We start from the raw sequence: 13473 nt of genomic DNA, 5'->3' as shown, positions 1-13473 counted from the left end.
CAGTTGGTTTTATGGAAAGGACAAATTTTCGTGCCCTCCGTTTGCCTCAGTGCCTTTTGATGTTGTTGTTCGTGTCAGATCTGAGTTGCCAGGACCTCAGTGTCCAGGCCTCATTGTTGGATGTCTTCTGCGGTGTCCCCATGAAATGATTGTTCAGTTTCTGCATTTACACCTCCACAAAGCAGCAGTCAGGCTCTTCCTCAGGCTGTCCAGTCTCACTTCAGAAAGTCTGCCTACTAGAAAGTTCTTCCTCATAGTGGACCAAAATTTCCTTCCCATTTCCCTTTTGAAGACAAGAACAAATATGACTACTTAACCAAATAAGATAGCCCTTCAAGTATTTGGAAGTAGTTGTCTACCCATGTCATGCATAAACTTTAGTTCTTCTGGCTAAGCATTCATTTTCTTCAGGGTTTCCCATCTCAATCCCCTCTTCACCCCAGTTGTCCACCGGACTTAGGTCATGTCTTTCATCAAATATGGTACCCAGAACTAATCACAGTTCCTAAAATAGAGGAATGGGGTTATTATGTCCCTTTCAAAGGATACTAAGCTTTCAGTTTTGCTTTTTTGCTATATCATACTTTGGATTCATGCACCTTTTTTTTTTTTTAAAGATTTATTTATTTATTTATTTGAGAGAGAGAGAATGAGAGACAGAGAGCACGAGAGGGAGGAGGGTCAGAGGGAGAAGCAGACTCCCCGCCGAGCAGGGAGCCCGATGCGGGACTCGATCCCGGGACTCCAGGATCATGACCTGAGCCGAAGGCAGTCGCTTAACCAACTGAGCCACCCAGGTGCCCCAGATTCATGCACCTTTTAATTAAATAAACATTCATGTGGTTTTTAGTTGTGTTTCTGCTAAACACTAAATTTGCAATCAGAAAACTTGAGAACAGTAACCGTGTAGGCCTTGGTTTTCATATATTGCTCATCTCTGTTAGTTGTAATCATAGAATTTAGAGTGAGGAGTAGGAATATTTTCCCCAAAAGGAGGAACAGGGTGAGCAAAAGTCTAGATGGGACTGAGCTTGGCAAGAGTAGAGTTGAGGGAAGGATGGGGTTAGAGAATCATGGAGGGGGAGAGTCAGATTGTCAGAGGCGTTGAAGCCGCTGAGAGTGTTTTCCTAGATTAGCTGAGAGACTTTCTGAAAGATGTTTACCAGGGGCTGTCTCGAATGTTAACCTTTACTATTCTGTAGTTCCCAGGGCAGACCAGCAGTGTTTATAAATACAGATGACCCTTGCACAATGCACAATGTGGGGGTTAGGAGTGCAGTCAAAAATCCACATATAGGGCGCCTGGGTGGCTCAGTTGGTTAAGCGACTGCCTTTGGCTCAGGTCATGATCCTGGAGTCCCGGGATCGAGTCCCGCATCGGGCTCCCTGCTCGGCGGGGAGTCTGCTTCTCCCTCTGACCCTCCTCCCTCTCGTGCTCTCTGTCTCTCATTCTCTCTCTCTCAAATAAATAAATAAAATCTTTAAAAAAAAAAAAATCCACATATAACTGTTGACTCCTCCCCAGAACTTAATGGTTGACAGAAATCTTACCAATAAGATCGTCGATTAACACGTGTTTTTTATGTTGTATGTATGATATACTGTATTCTTACAATAAAGTAAGCTGACAAAAGGACATGTTACTAAGAAAATCATAAGAGAAAATACATTTACAGTTCTGTAAAAAATCCACATTTAAGTGAACTCGCGTACAATCCGTGTTGCTCAAGAGTCAACAGTTAACTTGAAAGAAACAGACATTTAAAGGTAGGCTGCTCTTTTGAACTTGAACTGTTAAATAAAATTGGGCATCTGGAGTATCTTTTCAGATGGCTCACATTTTTGAGTTCTCTCTAAAATAAACTAACCACGAAAAAAACATTACAAAAACCCTCTTACTTCAAAGAATGAAGTGTTAGTCATCCAGAGTTGCACGTGTTCATATCAATGTGACCAAAATAGTAAACATTTAAGACTGTTGGAAGTTGCTGTGGATTCCTAGATTGCTAACTCTGGTTCCCTACTCCATCACCCCCCCCCCCCCCCCCCGTTTATCTGAAAGGAGAATTTGACAATTAAAAGACAACTGGTCAAGAGGGTACATTCACCTGGTTAATATAGGGTAATGAGTCATGATGTCAGGATCTCTTTCCATTCTTAACAATTCTTGATGACCCCAAAGAACTTTGTTTATATGGTTTGTATCTACCAATATTTACCATATTAGAAATTAAATTTAAAAAAATTTTTAAATATTAATTAAATAATAAACCTTTCTTAGTCTGTTTGGGTTGCTCTAACATAATACCACACACTGGGTGGCTTGTAAAATTTCAACAGAAATTTATTTCTCGGGGCACCTGGGTGGCTCAGTCGTTAAGCGTCTGCCTTCGGCTCAGGTCATGGTCCCAGGGTCCTGGGATCAAGCCCCGCATCGGGCTCCCTGCTCCATGGGAAGTTTGCTTCTCCCTCTCCCACTCCCCCTGCTTGTGTTCCCTCTCTCGCTGTCTCTCTCTGTCAAATAAATAAATAAAATCTTTAAAAAAAAATTTATTTCTCACAGTTTTGAAGGCTGGAAATCCAAGGTCACGGTGTCAGCATAGTCAGGTTCCGTGGAAGACCCTAGATTGTGGTTTGTAGATTTTCAACCTCTCTGTGTCCTCACATGGTGATGAGAACGAGAGAGCTCCGTGGGGTCTTTTGATAACACTAACCCCTTTATTGGGCTTCTGCCCTCATGACTAGCAGCTCCCAGACGAGGACTCCTGCCATTACATCTGGCATTAGGATTTCAACATGAATTTTTTGGGGGGGAGGCGGGGGACACAAACATTCAGGACATAGTACTACTATATATTAACCTAAATAAAATTTTAAAGAAAACTAACTGTATTTTCCAAAACAACAACAACAGAAATTTGATGTGAAGAGTGGCATTGTTTTACATTTTTTGCAAATTCCTTTCATGTCTGGTTTATTAGAAGACAGCCGAATTTCACAACTACTTCCACATTCAGTTTATTGCAATGTGTGCTGTTAAAGTAAATGAGGAAAATCTGACCACACACAGATATGCAGGTTGAAAATCAGAGAGTGTCTTAAAAGCTTTTTCAGGGAGTTGTGGATAGTCTTCATACTGTGCCAAAATTTAACAAATGCTAATTTCTTCGAGGTTACTTGTAATGTGGAATCCAAAACTAGATCAATGAGTTTTTCGTTGTTTGTTCCATTAAATTCCATTGGTCTGTCTTGCGCTTTGAATAGAACTTTTACCCATGCATGATTCTGTACATCAGGGATTGGTTATTTTGGAAAATACTGCCTTACTGACTTATACAGCTCTTCCAATGTTAATGCATTTCCTTATATACTATCATAATACCTCATTTGTGAGTATCACCAATGATTTTATCAGAAAAGTCTATTATCAAGCTTATAGTGGCAGGTAGTTTTCCAAAGATCTAATGTGCACTCGAAGCTTGAATTTTATCATAGTGTTCCTTGAGATGACACATTCACTTTGTACATTAAAAAAAAAAGGTCTTCAGGACTTTCAAGTCTTAATAACCATAGTTCATATGTCAGTTGTTCTTTCAAGTCAAAAGATGTTCCATGAAAAGGTGGTGTTTTGTACCATCAACTTACGTTTGCAGCAAAAGAATATTATGTGTATTTCCCATTTTGTTACACAGGCTGTCCTTAAGGGGAGAGATTTAACAGGATTAATATTTACTGCTTCATCAAAGAAACTGGCTCCCCCCCCTTCATTTAACTGCGAGTGTGTGGCAAGGCAGGATATGACACGACTCGACCAGCTTGATTCCAGTGCCTTGCTTGGTTTCTCCTAAGGAACCCAGAATTTTCTCCTTCGTCACTTTCGCACCATCAGTGTAAATGTCAGTGCATTGAAAAAGGCAAATAATGTCTTAGTATTATTCTGAAAATGGTTTTGATGTCACAGACCCCCCCGCCCTGACCCTGGAAATTTATGAACCAGACTCTTAGAATCACTGTTTTGTTGGAGTGTGGAGGGTCTGTTTCAGTCATCTGGGGCAAACGTCCTTAGAAGAGAAAAAACTGAGAAAGTAGGTGAATCCAGGCTTGGAAGGCAGATGTCAAGCATTCCTTAAAGGTTTTCAAGAGTTTGTGCTGATGTGATTCTTCTTGATAAAGACAGCTGAGCTAAGATAACAACAGGTCTCCTGCACTCACTGGCCAGGTTGTTAAAGGAGACGGGTGCTTCCTGAGGCTGTTGGATAAGTAACTGTTAATATATGTATTTTTAATTAATTAATTATTTATTTTTAAAGATTTTATTTATTTGAGAGAGAGAGAGCGAGCGAGCATGAGCAGGGGGAGAGGCAGAGGGAGAAGCAGACACCCTGCCGAGCAGGGAGCCCGATGCGGGACTCGATCCTGGGATCCCGGGATCATGACGTGAGCTGAAGGCAGATGTTCAGCCAACTGAGCCACCCAGGTCCCCAAGTAACTGTCAATATTTAGGGAATATTAAATCTCTGGGACAAAGATATCTGGGTTCTGGGGTCTGACTGCTCCTGTCTTCCATTATTAACCTTTTAAGATCTGGGTTCCACTTAATAAACAAAGTTGTGATTTCCTATTACAAGCATCTCATGTCAGAAAAAAATCTGGCAGTTTGTACATCAAAATGGTAATAGAGACTTTTGCTTGGTAAGACTGTGAGTGATTTCTGTTTTCCTTGCTGTGCTTTTACTTTTTTAAATTTATTTTTTTAAGATTTTATTTATTTTTGAGAGAGGACAAGCCAGTGAGAGAGAGGGGCAGAGGGAGAAGCAGGCCCCCCAGAGAGCAGGGAGCCCAATGTGGGACTCGATTCCAGGACCCTGGGATCATGACCTGAGCCGAAGGCAGACCCTTAAGTGACTGAGCCACCCAGGCTCCCCCTTGCTGTGCTCTCTTAAAAAGACTTTTGAACTTTAAAAAATATTAGAAGATACTACTTTTATTGGAAAATAAAGTTATTTCCATGAAAAAAAATTCCACAAAACTCATATTTGACTCTTTCTGCTTCAGAGACTTGGCCATGGAGATAAGAACCATGCAGATGCAGACAGATCGCCTGTTTTTCTTCAGTTTATTGACTGTGTCTGGCAAATGACAAGACAGGTAACTTCTCTGGGATAGTCATTCTTACATCTTTCTTTTAAGCCATCCAGAATTGGGAGGTTTGGTGAGTGATTAACTATCCTGCATTTCATGTAAAATGGAAATTCTTGGAAGATTTCTCGGTAATAGAACTATTACTTGTTGTTACATTATGAACTAAGTTAAAGGATATTATTTGGAGATCGTATTAAACACTTCAAATTTCAACCAGTAGCATTAATAATAACCCAAGAGGTTTCCTCCTTCGTTTTGGACAAGTAGTTAAATAATGGCAATATATTTACCCGGAAGCTCATCTATACATTGCTAAGAAAGGTAGAGGTAAAGAAATGAAGAGATAGGCTAGGTCACTCAAGCAAAATAAAATCCTATTTTAAGTAATTTTAATGGAAAAATATGTTTATGTGGGAATTATGGGTAGGTAGGTATGTAATAGATTCAGTTCTTTTTGTTCTTAGGTATGGAGAGATTGTTTTTTAGACCTTCTATTAACTTTCTAGCAAACTGATTTGAAATATTAATAGTAATGGATTTTCTTTTGGAAAGATATCAGAGGAGATTGAAAAACACCTGGTTTATTATGGGATCACTTCACTAGTGAGGCAAAGCGTTGGTGTCTTAAAAATATTTAACTCAAGAGAAATCATCTCAGACCTTGGCTACAGCTCACTGCTATATCAGCTAATTATTTAGCCAAGGGTTTATTAGACCCCAGACAACTGGGAGTCTGGTTTGTTTCTCGTGAGCCTGCCACATGAATATAAAATAGGGCGGTTGCTGGCTCTGCTTTGCTTGAGGATTATACTTTGGCTTCAAGAAAATCCTGTTATTTCATTAAAAGAAAACGAATGGTGATCTTCAGGGGAAATACACCAATGACTTTTACTTTTTTAAGCATCTCCCCTGGAAGCATGTATCAGTTTGGGTGGGTTATTTTGAAAGCTGCTGGGTTAAATGAAGTGTTGTAGTAGATACGACTATGGTATGATGAGGCTGGTATTTTAATGTATATACTGCAAATATGTATGATAGTTCCAGTTCTGTTGTATAAAATGCCCTTGGTGTGTTGGGAGGAGGGGAGATACTAACCGCATAGTTAATGGTGTTTACTACTTCTTGGACTAGGTTTGAATTTTTCCTTTGGGATTGCTCTTGAGTTAGTATAGCAGCTCTACAGATCCTTGCCAATCCTTTTTTGGGTGTTTGACCAAAAACAAGAAGGCCCACTATTGACCATTACCATATTTGATTTTAAAATAACATTTGACTCTTGGCAAAAAGTAAATATGCCCTCTAAAAAGGCTCTAAAAGCTGTTTGAAACCATGGCACCATTGATAGCTGGGTGTACTGCTTCCCCAGGGCGATTACCTTGAAGGGGCAACATGTGTGAATATATTAGTTGTGGTTTGTTAGTAATAAAATCACATTTGCCAGTTGTTTGCATAGAAGAGTACACTCTAAGTATCTTCCTCGGTAGTTGTGTTCACTTATCGCATGCTACAGATCTAAAAGCAGCTTCACTTGAATTTTGAGCTTAAGTTACTGCATAGAAAATCAGTTTACTCTTACGTTTCTCTGATAGAACTGAAAATACATCATATAGTGATGAGTCTTTATTTTAGATACCTAGTTCTGTTTTTCTGTATGATATTCTGGAACATAGAACATGGTAGGCATGCTTATTGGCAATCGCCAGTTTTACAAATAATTGAACTTTGGTGCAGAGACTTAAGTAAGCACATTTGTCAAAATGACACCAGTTATGTGGTGATTAGCCAGAGTCTACCTGTCCCCGCACCCTCGGCCGCAGCCCCTCACTCCTGGGTCAGGAAGCAGTTGGGGAAGGGCCCTTCAGATTGTAAACCCGTTAGGAGGAGGAACTATTCCTCCTGTGCTCCCAGCGGTTCTGCTCTGCTACCCCCATTATGTGGTGGGGAGCTGCCGCTGTTGCAGCTCTCGTCTTCTCATGACTGGGCATGTGCTTTGTCCAAAAAGATGAGAAACTGAGGACAGGCTTAGCTCCTTTGGATGGCTGTTTTTCTATGTCCGCGCATTCACAGTTGGCTAATAAGGCTGTTCAGGGTGTCTAACAATACAGGGGATGGGGTTTATTTTGTAATGAATGAATGGGATTTGACCAAGTTTCTTACAGGTAGTTGGCTTTTTGTTGGTATGTGCTTCGGTCACCTGGTTCAGCTTTGCAGCCACAGAAATTATCATTCAAGGCAGGCTAGTTAGCCTTCATTGTTCGAGAAATTTGCCGTATTACCCTGCTTCTAAATTTAGGAAATGTCGAGGCAAAGGTGGTTTCATCCCTATCCCTTGTGCATGCGCTTCAGGCTGTTTTCTTGCACTACTAGGTAGGGGTCATTCTATGAAAAACTTGGAACCGATGTTTAGTCCCCAAATCTGCAGTCCAAATATTCACAGAATTTCTTTTTCACAGTCCTAGAATTGGTACCAGTTTCAAGGAGACTACTTGAAAATTTTGAAGTATTAGATGGATAAGGATGTATTATACGAACTCTTTCCCTCCTGGCGTCTGTCATCCATCCTTGATAAGTCCCCTCCCCCCCCAAGTTGGTTGTTTACGTAATATTAAGATATCTAGCCAAGCTCTTGTCCTAGGTTAAAGAGAAAGTGCATTTTCTTTTTGTTAGAAAGAGGCTGCCAAAGTACCGGATTACAGGATACTCAGGTTTGACTAGGCTGGCTTTTAAGTGATCTGCACGTCTGCCTTGGATCTTTATTTTTGTGCATTGCTGACATTTTCTGGAGACAGTGATATTTTTTGTGTAATTCCTAAAACCAAAACTATGTTGCTGAAAATTTAAAGAAAATCTTATTACGTTGTTTATGGTCATTTTTGGCAAAGAAAGGCTAAGGGTTGCCAGGTTTGCCAAAGTCAAAATTCATCCCTCTCCACGTTTAGGATTAACAGATACAGGAGATACAGGAACACACCAGGGTCACACCATTCAAACTCTTGCTGCACAAGAAAAGGATTTCTCTTGGGGAGAAATCTCAGAAAAGTGGTAGAGTGATTTTTGAACAGAAAACGAAACAGATAAGGCCATAATGGCTTAGAAATACATAGTTTTTGAATATTGTTTAACCTAATTTTAAGAAGTATTACAAAGAATCTGCCCATATATGGGGATGAATATGCTTGAAAAAATGTCCTAATAATTTTATGTTTGTGGTATTCAATTTGCAGTTTCCTACAGCTTTTGAATTCAATGAATATTTTCTCATTACCATTTTGGACCATCTATATAGCTGTTTATTTGGAACATTCCTCTGTAACAGTGAACATCAGAGAGGAAAAGAGGTAAAATATGAGCCATGACCCTCCCCGCTCTACTCCCAATATGTGTGATGTTCCCTAGGAGGGGGCATTCTCTGATAGATTTCAACTTAATAGTCCTCTTGGATGATTTCTTTGGTCATGTTTTATTCTCACATACTGTAATATGATGACTTCTCTCCATATATCTGAGCCTGATTTGTTTTTAAGTACCTCTGGTGCGAGGCTGAAGGTACCAGGTGCGTTTACAGGTGAATAGTAGTGTCTGCTAAAGAGAACTGAAGTCTGTGTAATCTTAGGAGCTCCAGTCCTTGCAGGATGGAAATCCTTCAAAGCAGGTGCAGAAAAATCTAATTAGGAAAAAATATACATACGAATGAAGAGATCCCCAAATACATTGTGCATACATATGAGCCATTTTAATTTTTTTTAATTATAAAATAATACTGTAAAACATCCAAACACTGAAGAGATACTATGTAGAAAGTTACCATTTCCCTGCTTCACCAGAGACATCATTGGTAAGTGGTTGGTATTACTTAGAAGAAACCCTGTAAGGATGACGTTTCAAGTTTTACTTCTGACCTCAAAATACATTATCTATCCTATGTATGAAATTCCAAATCCTCTTGGTGTCTCCCTCTGCATCAATTTTCATTCTAAAAATGTGGTTACAGACTAGTTTTATTCATGCTGGGAGTGCTTGCTCTGGAGCCAGGCTGCCTGGGTTGAAATCTTAGCTGGTGTAACCTTGGGCAAGTTCATTTCTGCTTTGGTAAATTGGGAAAAATAGTACTTACTATTGTGTGGCTAAATAAAACAAACTACAAAACACTACAGTAATTACCATGTAGCAGACTGTAAGTTCCTTGAAGGCAGGTATTAAAATTTTATTTTTAAGATTTTATTTATTTATTTGAGAGAGCGAGCACAGAAGAGGTGGGGAGCAGCAGAGGAAGAGGGTGAAGCAGGCTCCCCGCCAAGCAGGGAGCCCGACCACATGGGACTTGATCCCAGGATCCCGAGATCATGACCTGAGCCGAAGGCAGACGCTTAACCGACTGAGCCATCCAGGCACCCCAGGAAATTTTGAATACACCGTATCTTCAGTGGCCAGCCTGCAGTCAGTATTCCCATGCAGAGGAGGCGCTTAAGAACTTACCGAATGTTGGGGCGCCTGGGTGGCTCAGTTGATTAAAGTGTCTGTCTTCGGCTCGGGTCATGATCCTGGAGTCCTGGGATTGAGCCCTGCATTGGGCTCCCCACTCAGTGGGAAGCCTGCTTCTCCCTCTGCCCTTCACCCTGCTCATGCTCTCTCTCACTCTCAAATAAATAAATAAAATCTTAAAAAAAAAACCCAAAAAACAAAAAAAACTTACCGAATGTTAGATAAGTAAAAATACCTAATAAGTTCCAAAGATACTTTTTTCTCATCTTCTGAGAGGCTTGAATAGGATTTAACTATATCTTGATTTTAAGAAAAGAATCTTTTTTGCTGAGCTGTAATTTGCAGTCCATAAAATTAAAAGTGTATAATTTAGTAGTTTTCAGTTTATATAGAGTCGTACAACTATTGCCACTATTAGCTTCGGAACATTGAGAGGTAACCGTGTCCCTGTTTGTGCAGTTTCTCCCTAGTCTCCTCTCCTGGTCCCTTGGCCATCACTCCTCTCTGGTTTTGCCCCTTCTGGATACATCCTATAAATGGAATCATTCAAGATGAGGCCTTTGTGTCTGGCTTCTTTCACTTAGCATGTTTCCAAGGTTCAATCTGTAGTATGCATCAGTACTTTATTCCTTTTCATGGTGAAGTATTATTCCGTTATATAAATATACCAATTTTATCCATTTTATCAGTTGATGGACTTTTGGGTTGTTTCTTCCTTTTGCTCTTATGAGGATGCTGATTTGAACGTCTGTGTACAGGTTTTTGTGTGCATGTGTTTCTATTCTCTTGGTATATAGACCTGAGTGGAATTGCTGGTGTGGGAACTTGTTTAACTTTTGAATGAACTGCAGTGTTTTCTAGTATTCTCTGGTTTGAATGAAAGTGGGGCTATTACTGAAGTGTCCATGTCCTCTCCCTCTAAAGAGATGTTAATAATCAAAAATACCTATGTTACTTTCTTTACAGAATCTTCCTAAAAGGACTGTGTCACTGTGGTCTTACATAAATAGCCAGCTGGAAGACTTCACTAATCCTCTCTATGGGAGCTACTCCAATCACGTCCTTTATCCAGTAGCCAGCATGCGCCACCTAGAGCTCTGGGTGGGATATTACGTCAGGTGGAATCCCCGGATGAAACCACAGGTACGCATGCTCTCCGGTAGACCCTGGGAGTTTTCATCGGTTAGGTTCGTCACCTTTAAAGCAACTAGTAAAATTAGATATATTTAAAACTTTCTTTTTTTCCTCTTAATAGTTATAATTGTATAGTAGAAAAAGCACTACATGGGGGGCAGCAATATACTTGATTCTTGCCCTGCTTTTGCTTGTATGTATGGTCTTGGATGAATCACTGTCTTTTTGTCCCTCCTCAGGAAAATGAGTGTGGTGGATTGGATGACTTCTGCAGGTCCTTTTAATAGGTTTGAGGAAATAGCTTTAAGAAAATTAAAAGCCTGGCAGATTCTGGTCCATTTTGAAACATGTTATGGAATATATACTACTTAGAACTGCTTAAAAGTCTAAAAATCTGCAACCAAGTGATAGGAAATCTTTTTGAGTTTTGGCTTTTAGATTGTCTTGTTACTTAGTTGTTTTTGGATTTAAGTACCAGCGGCAGAAGATACTTGGGGGCACTGGGAAAGCCACTCAAAGAGCAGTGTTGTCAAGAGAGTCCAGTTAATTCTCACCGATGCGCTGGAAAGGTCGGCCTGGTCCCCAGAGCAGAGAAAATGCATATTGCAGCACTTAGGGAAAGGACCACGTACCAGAACAATTTGACTATGGGTTTGTTTAGGATTGCCTCGTTGAATGACATTATGGTGTTTTGTTCTTGTAGGAGCCCATTCACAACAGATATAAAGAACTTCTTGCTAAACGAGCAGAGCTTCAGAAAAAAGTAGAGGAACTCCAGAGAGAGATTTCCAACCGATCAACCTCATCCTCCGAGAGAGCCAGTTCTCCTGCACAGTGTGTCACTCCTGTCCAAACTGTTGTATGAAGGGACTGTTCAAGGGGGACCGGCATTGCCATGAACTCTGGATTACAGTGGCAGCTTTAGGAGTCTAACTTCAGTCTTCTGAAGTTAGAACGTACCCCCGGGAGAAGTGCAGTTGCTGTATTTATTTTAAATCCCTCCAGGATGGGTTTAGAACTGTGGCAGTGCAGGTGGCGTGTGTGAAATAACCCTGTATGTAATTACACGATTATGCCACTAATCTTCTAAGTCACCCAAAGAATATTAAGATGCTTCAATACCAGATCCACAGTGGGAACAAGTTTCTGATTTTAAAATCAAAATACAGACCACTTCAGAAACATACCTCTTGCTGGAAGAGAACTCGTGGCACAAAGGGAAGGAGCATCCCATTTATCTCAGCACACCGACCCTGCAATTCCGTGGCATTATACAGATACTGAGCCTCGATGGCCCGAAAGCTCAGAAATCAGTAGACACTCCCTTCCCCCGTCGTGGGTTTTTCTTTTCTGTAGTAATTTACTTTGATCACCCTTCTGCACCCACTCTCTTCATATCTGATATGGCAAAGTCTTGAGGCTATTATGGCGTTAGTAGTAGTTGGAAATTTCTGCTGTCCTTACTGGCGTATGTATTGAAGATGTAGTAGCTAGCTGTTCCAGACAGACGCCTTGGAGATGGGCTTGGGGGCGGGGGCGGGACTGAGGAGGAAGAAGTGGTAGCCGTCCAGGGTTTCGAAGAATTCTACACCCTTCAGATTAGTTTCCGTTTGCCCAGTTACCAGAAACATAATGAAACGTATTTTACAAATTCATTATTACCTTACTTTATTGCATTTATGCAATAATGTTTTTTTTGTGTGTCTGAACACAGAAGTTAACTGGTTAAGTTTTGAGGCAATATTTTAAAAGTTCACTAGGATTGACTTTTTTCCTGAAGGCTGTACAAATAGCTTATGGGTGAGAAATACGATGCTCAAATTTTACATAAAATATTTTACTACTTGGCAAATTCTGTAATTCCACTGAAAGATTAAGTCTACCAAAGAACTTACTGCACGTACAAATGTATTAGTCTCAATGCCAGTAAAGGAAATACTGCTTCAGTGTTCACCTGCCGGTAACAGTTCAGCCCTGGTAGAAACATTTGACTCCCTGATCTCTTAAGAGCCATATGTTATGTACTGTAACAAAGGAGCTTCTTGTCCCTTGGGTCTTTAATTAAAAGGAAATTTCAACTGACTTTTAAAACGTTGTCCTTATCCTAAGTTGTCTGCCTGAAATGTCTTTTGCAAAAATGTTATTTGGAAAGTTTTTGAAGAAAGGGGTGGCTTAGCACCTGCTCCAAATTGAAATGTTCAATTTCAACCCGTTTTGCTTCTAATACTCAAATCAAACAGTACTCAAAAATGCAGTATTCTTTCACTTGTTAATTCACCATAGTCTGGACCTCAGCCCTGTTCTTGGGTCTCGTGGTGAGGAACTGTAATTTCTCTTAGTACCTCCAGGATTAGCAAAATTAGTACCAAGATGATTTGGTCTTTGTATGATACTCATTTTAAGTAAAGTAGTAACGGTATTTAAGTGGCCAGCCTACCAACTGAAGCTAAGTTTTCTATTCCACATATTTTACATGTCCATTCTTTTCTGTCCATTCTACCATTTTCCTTATTTAAGCCTTGATCATCTTGGTCTGATATCACATAAAAGAATATGGATAACTGAAGAGATCCAGAATTTCAAACTTCCAGCCTCAATACCCTCACATCCGCTTTAAATTCCATTCAAAGGCCAGAGCAATCTAAATGCAAATCTATCACTTAACCATTTTAAGACTTTCCACGGGTTTCCTTTTCACCTTCCACAGGAGTCTCC

General features: G+C 40.2%; 1 protein-coding gene across 4 annotated transcripts in view; it reads left to right on the top strand.

Annotated features, from left to right (window-relative positions):
• Positions 1 to 12849, top strand: part of MTMR2 (myotubularin related protein 2) — a 117033-nt gene extending 104184 nt beyond the window's left edge. For all 4 annotated transcript variants that reach the window (XM_064577178.1, XM_064577179.1, XM_064577180.1 and 1 more), the window contains 4 exons: positions 5056 to 5148; positions 8367 to 8480; positions 10591 to 10767; positions 11462 to 12849. In XM_064577178.1, the coding sequence (XP_064433248.1) occupies positions 5056 to 5148; positions 8367 to 8480; positions 10591 to 10767; positions 11462 to 11623 (546 nt within the window). In that variant the 3' untranslated portion in view covers positions 11624 to 12849. The remainder of the gene's footprint in view (positions 1 to 5055; positions 5149 to 8366; positions 8481 to 10590; positions 10768 to 11461) is intronic.
• Positions 12850 to 13473: the final 624 nt, after the last annotated feature.

Source organism: Mirounga angustirostris, unplaced genomic scaffold (genome assembly GCF_029215605.1).
Source record: "Mirounga angustirostris isolate CCGP_5_RB_7025 unplaced genomic scaffold, mMirAng1.0.hap1 SCAF_13, whole genome shotgun sequence".
Classification (NCBI taxonomy): Eukaryota; Metazoa; Chordata; class Mammalia; order Carnivora; family Phocidae; genus Mirounga; species Mirounga angustirostris.
The sequence above is the reverse complement of the archived record's forward strand: the minus strand, read 5'-3'. Positions and strand labels throughout refer to the sequence as shown.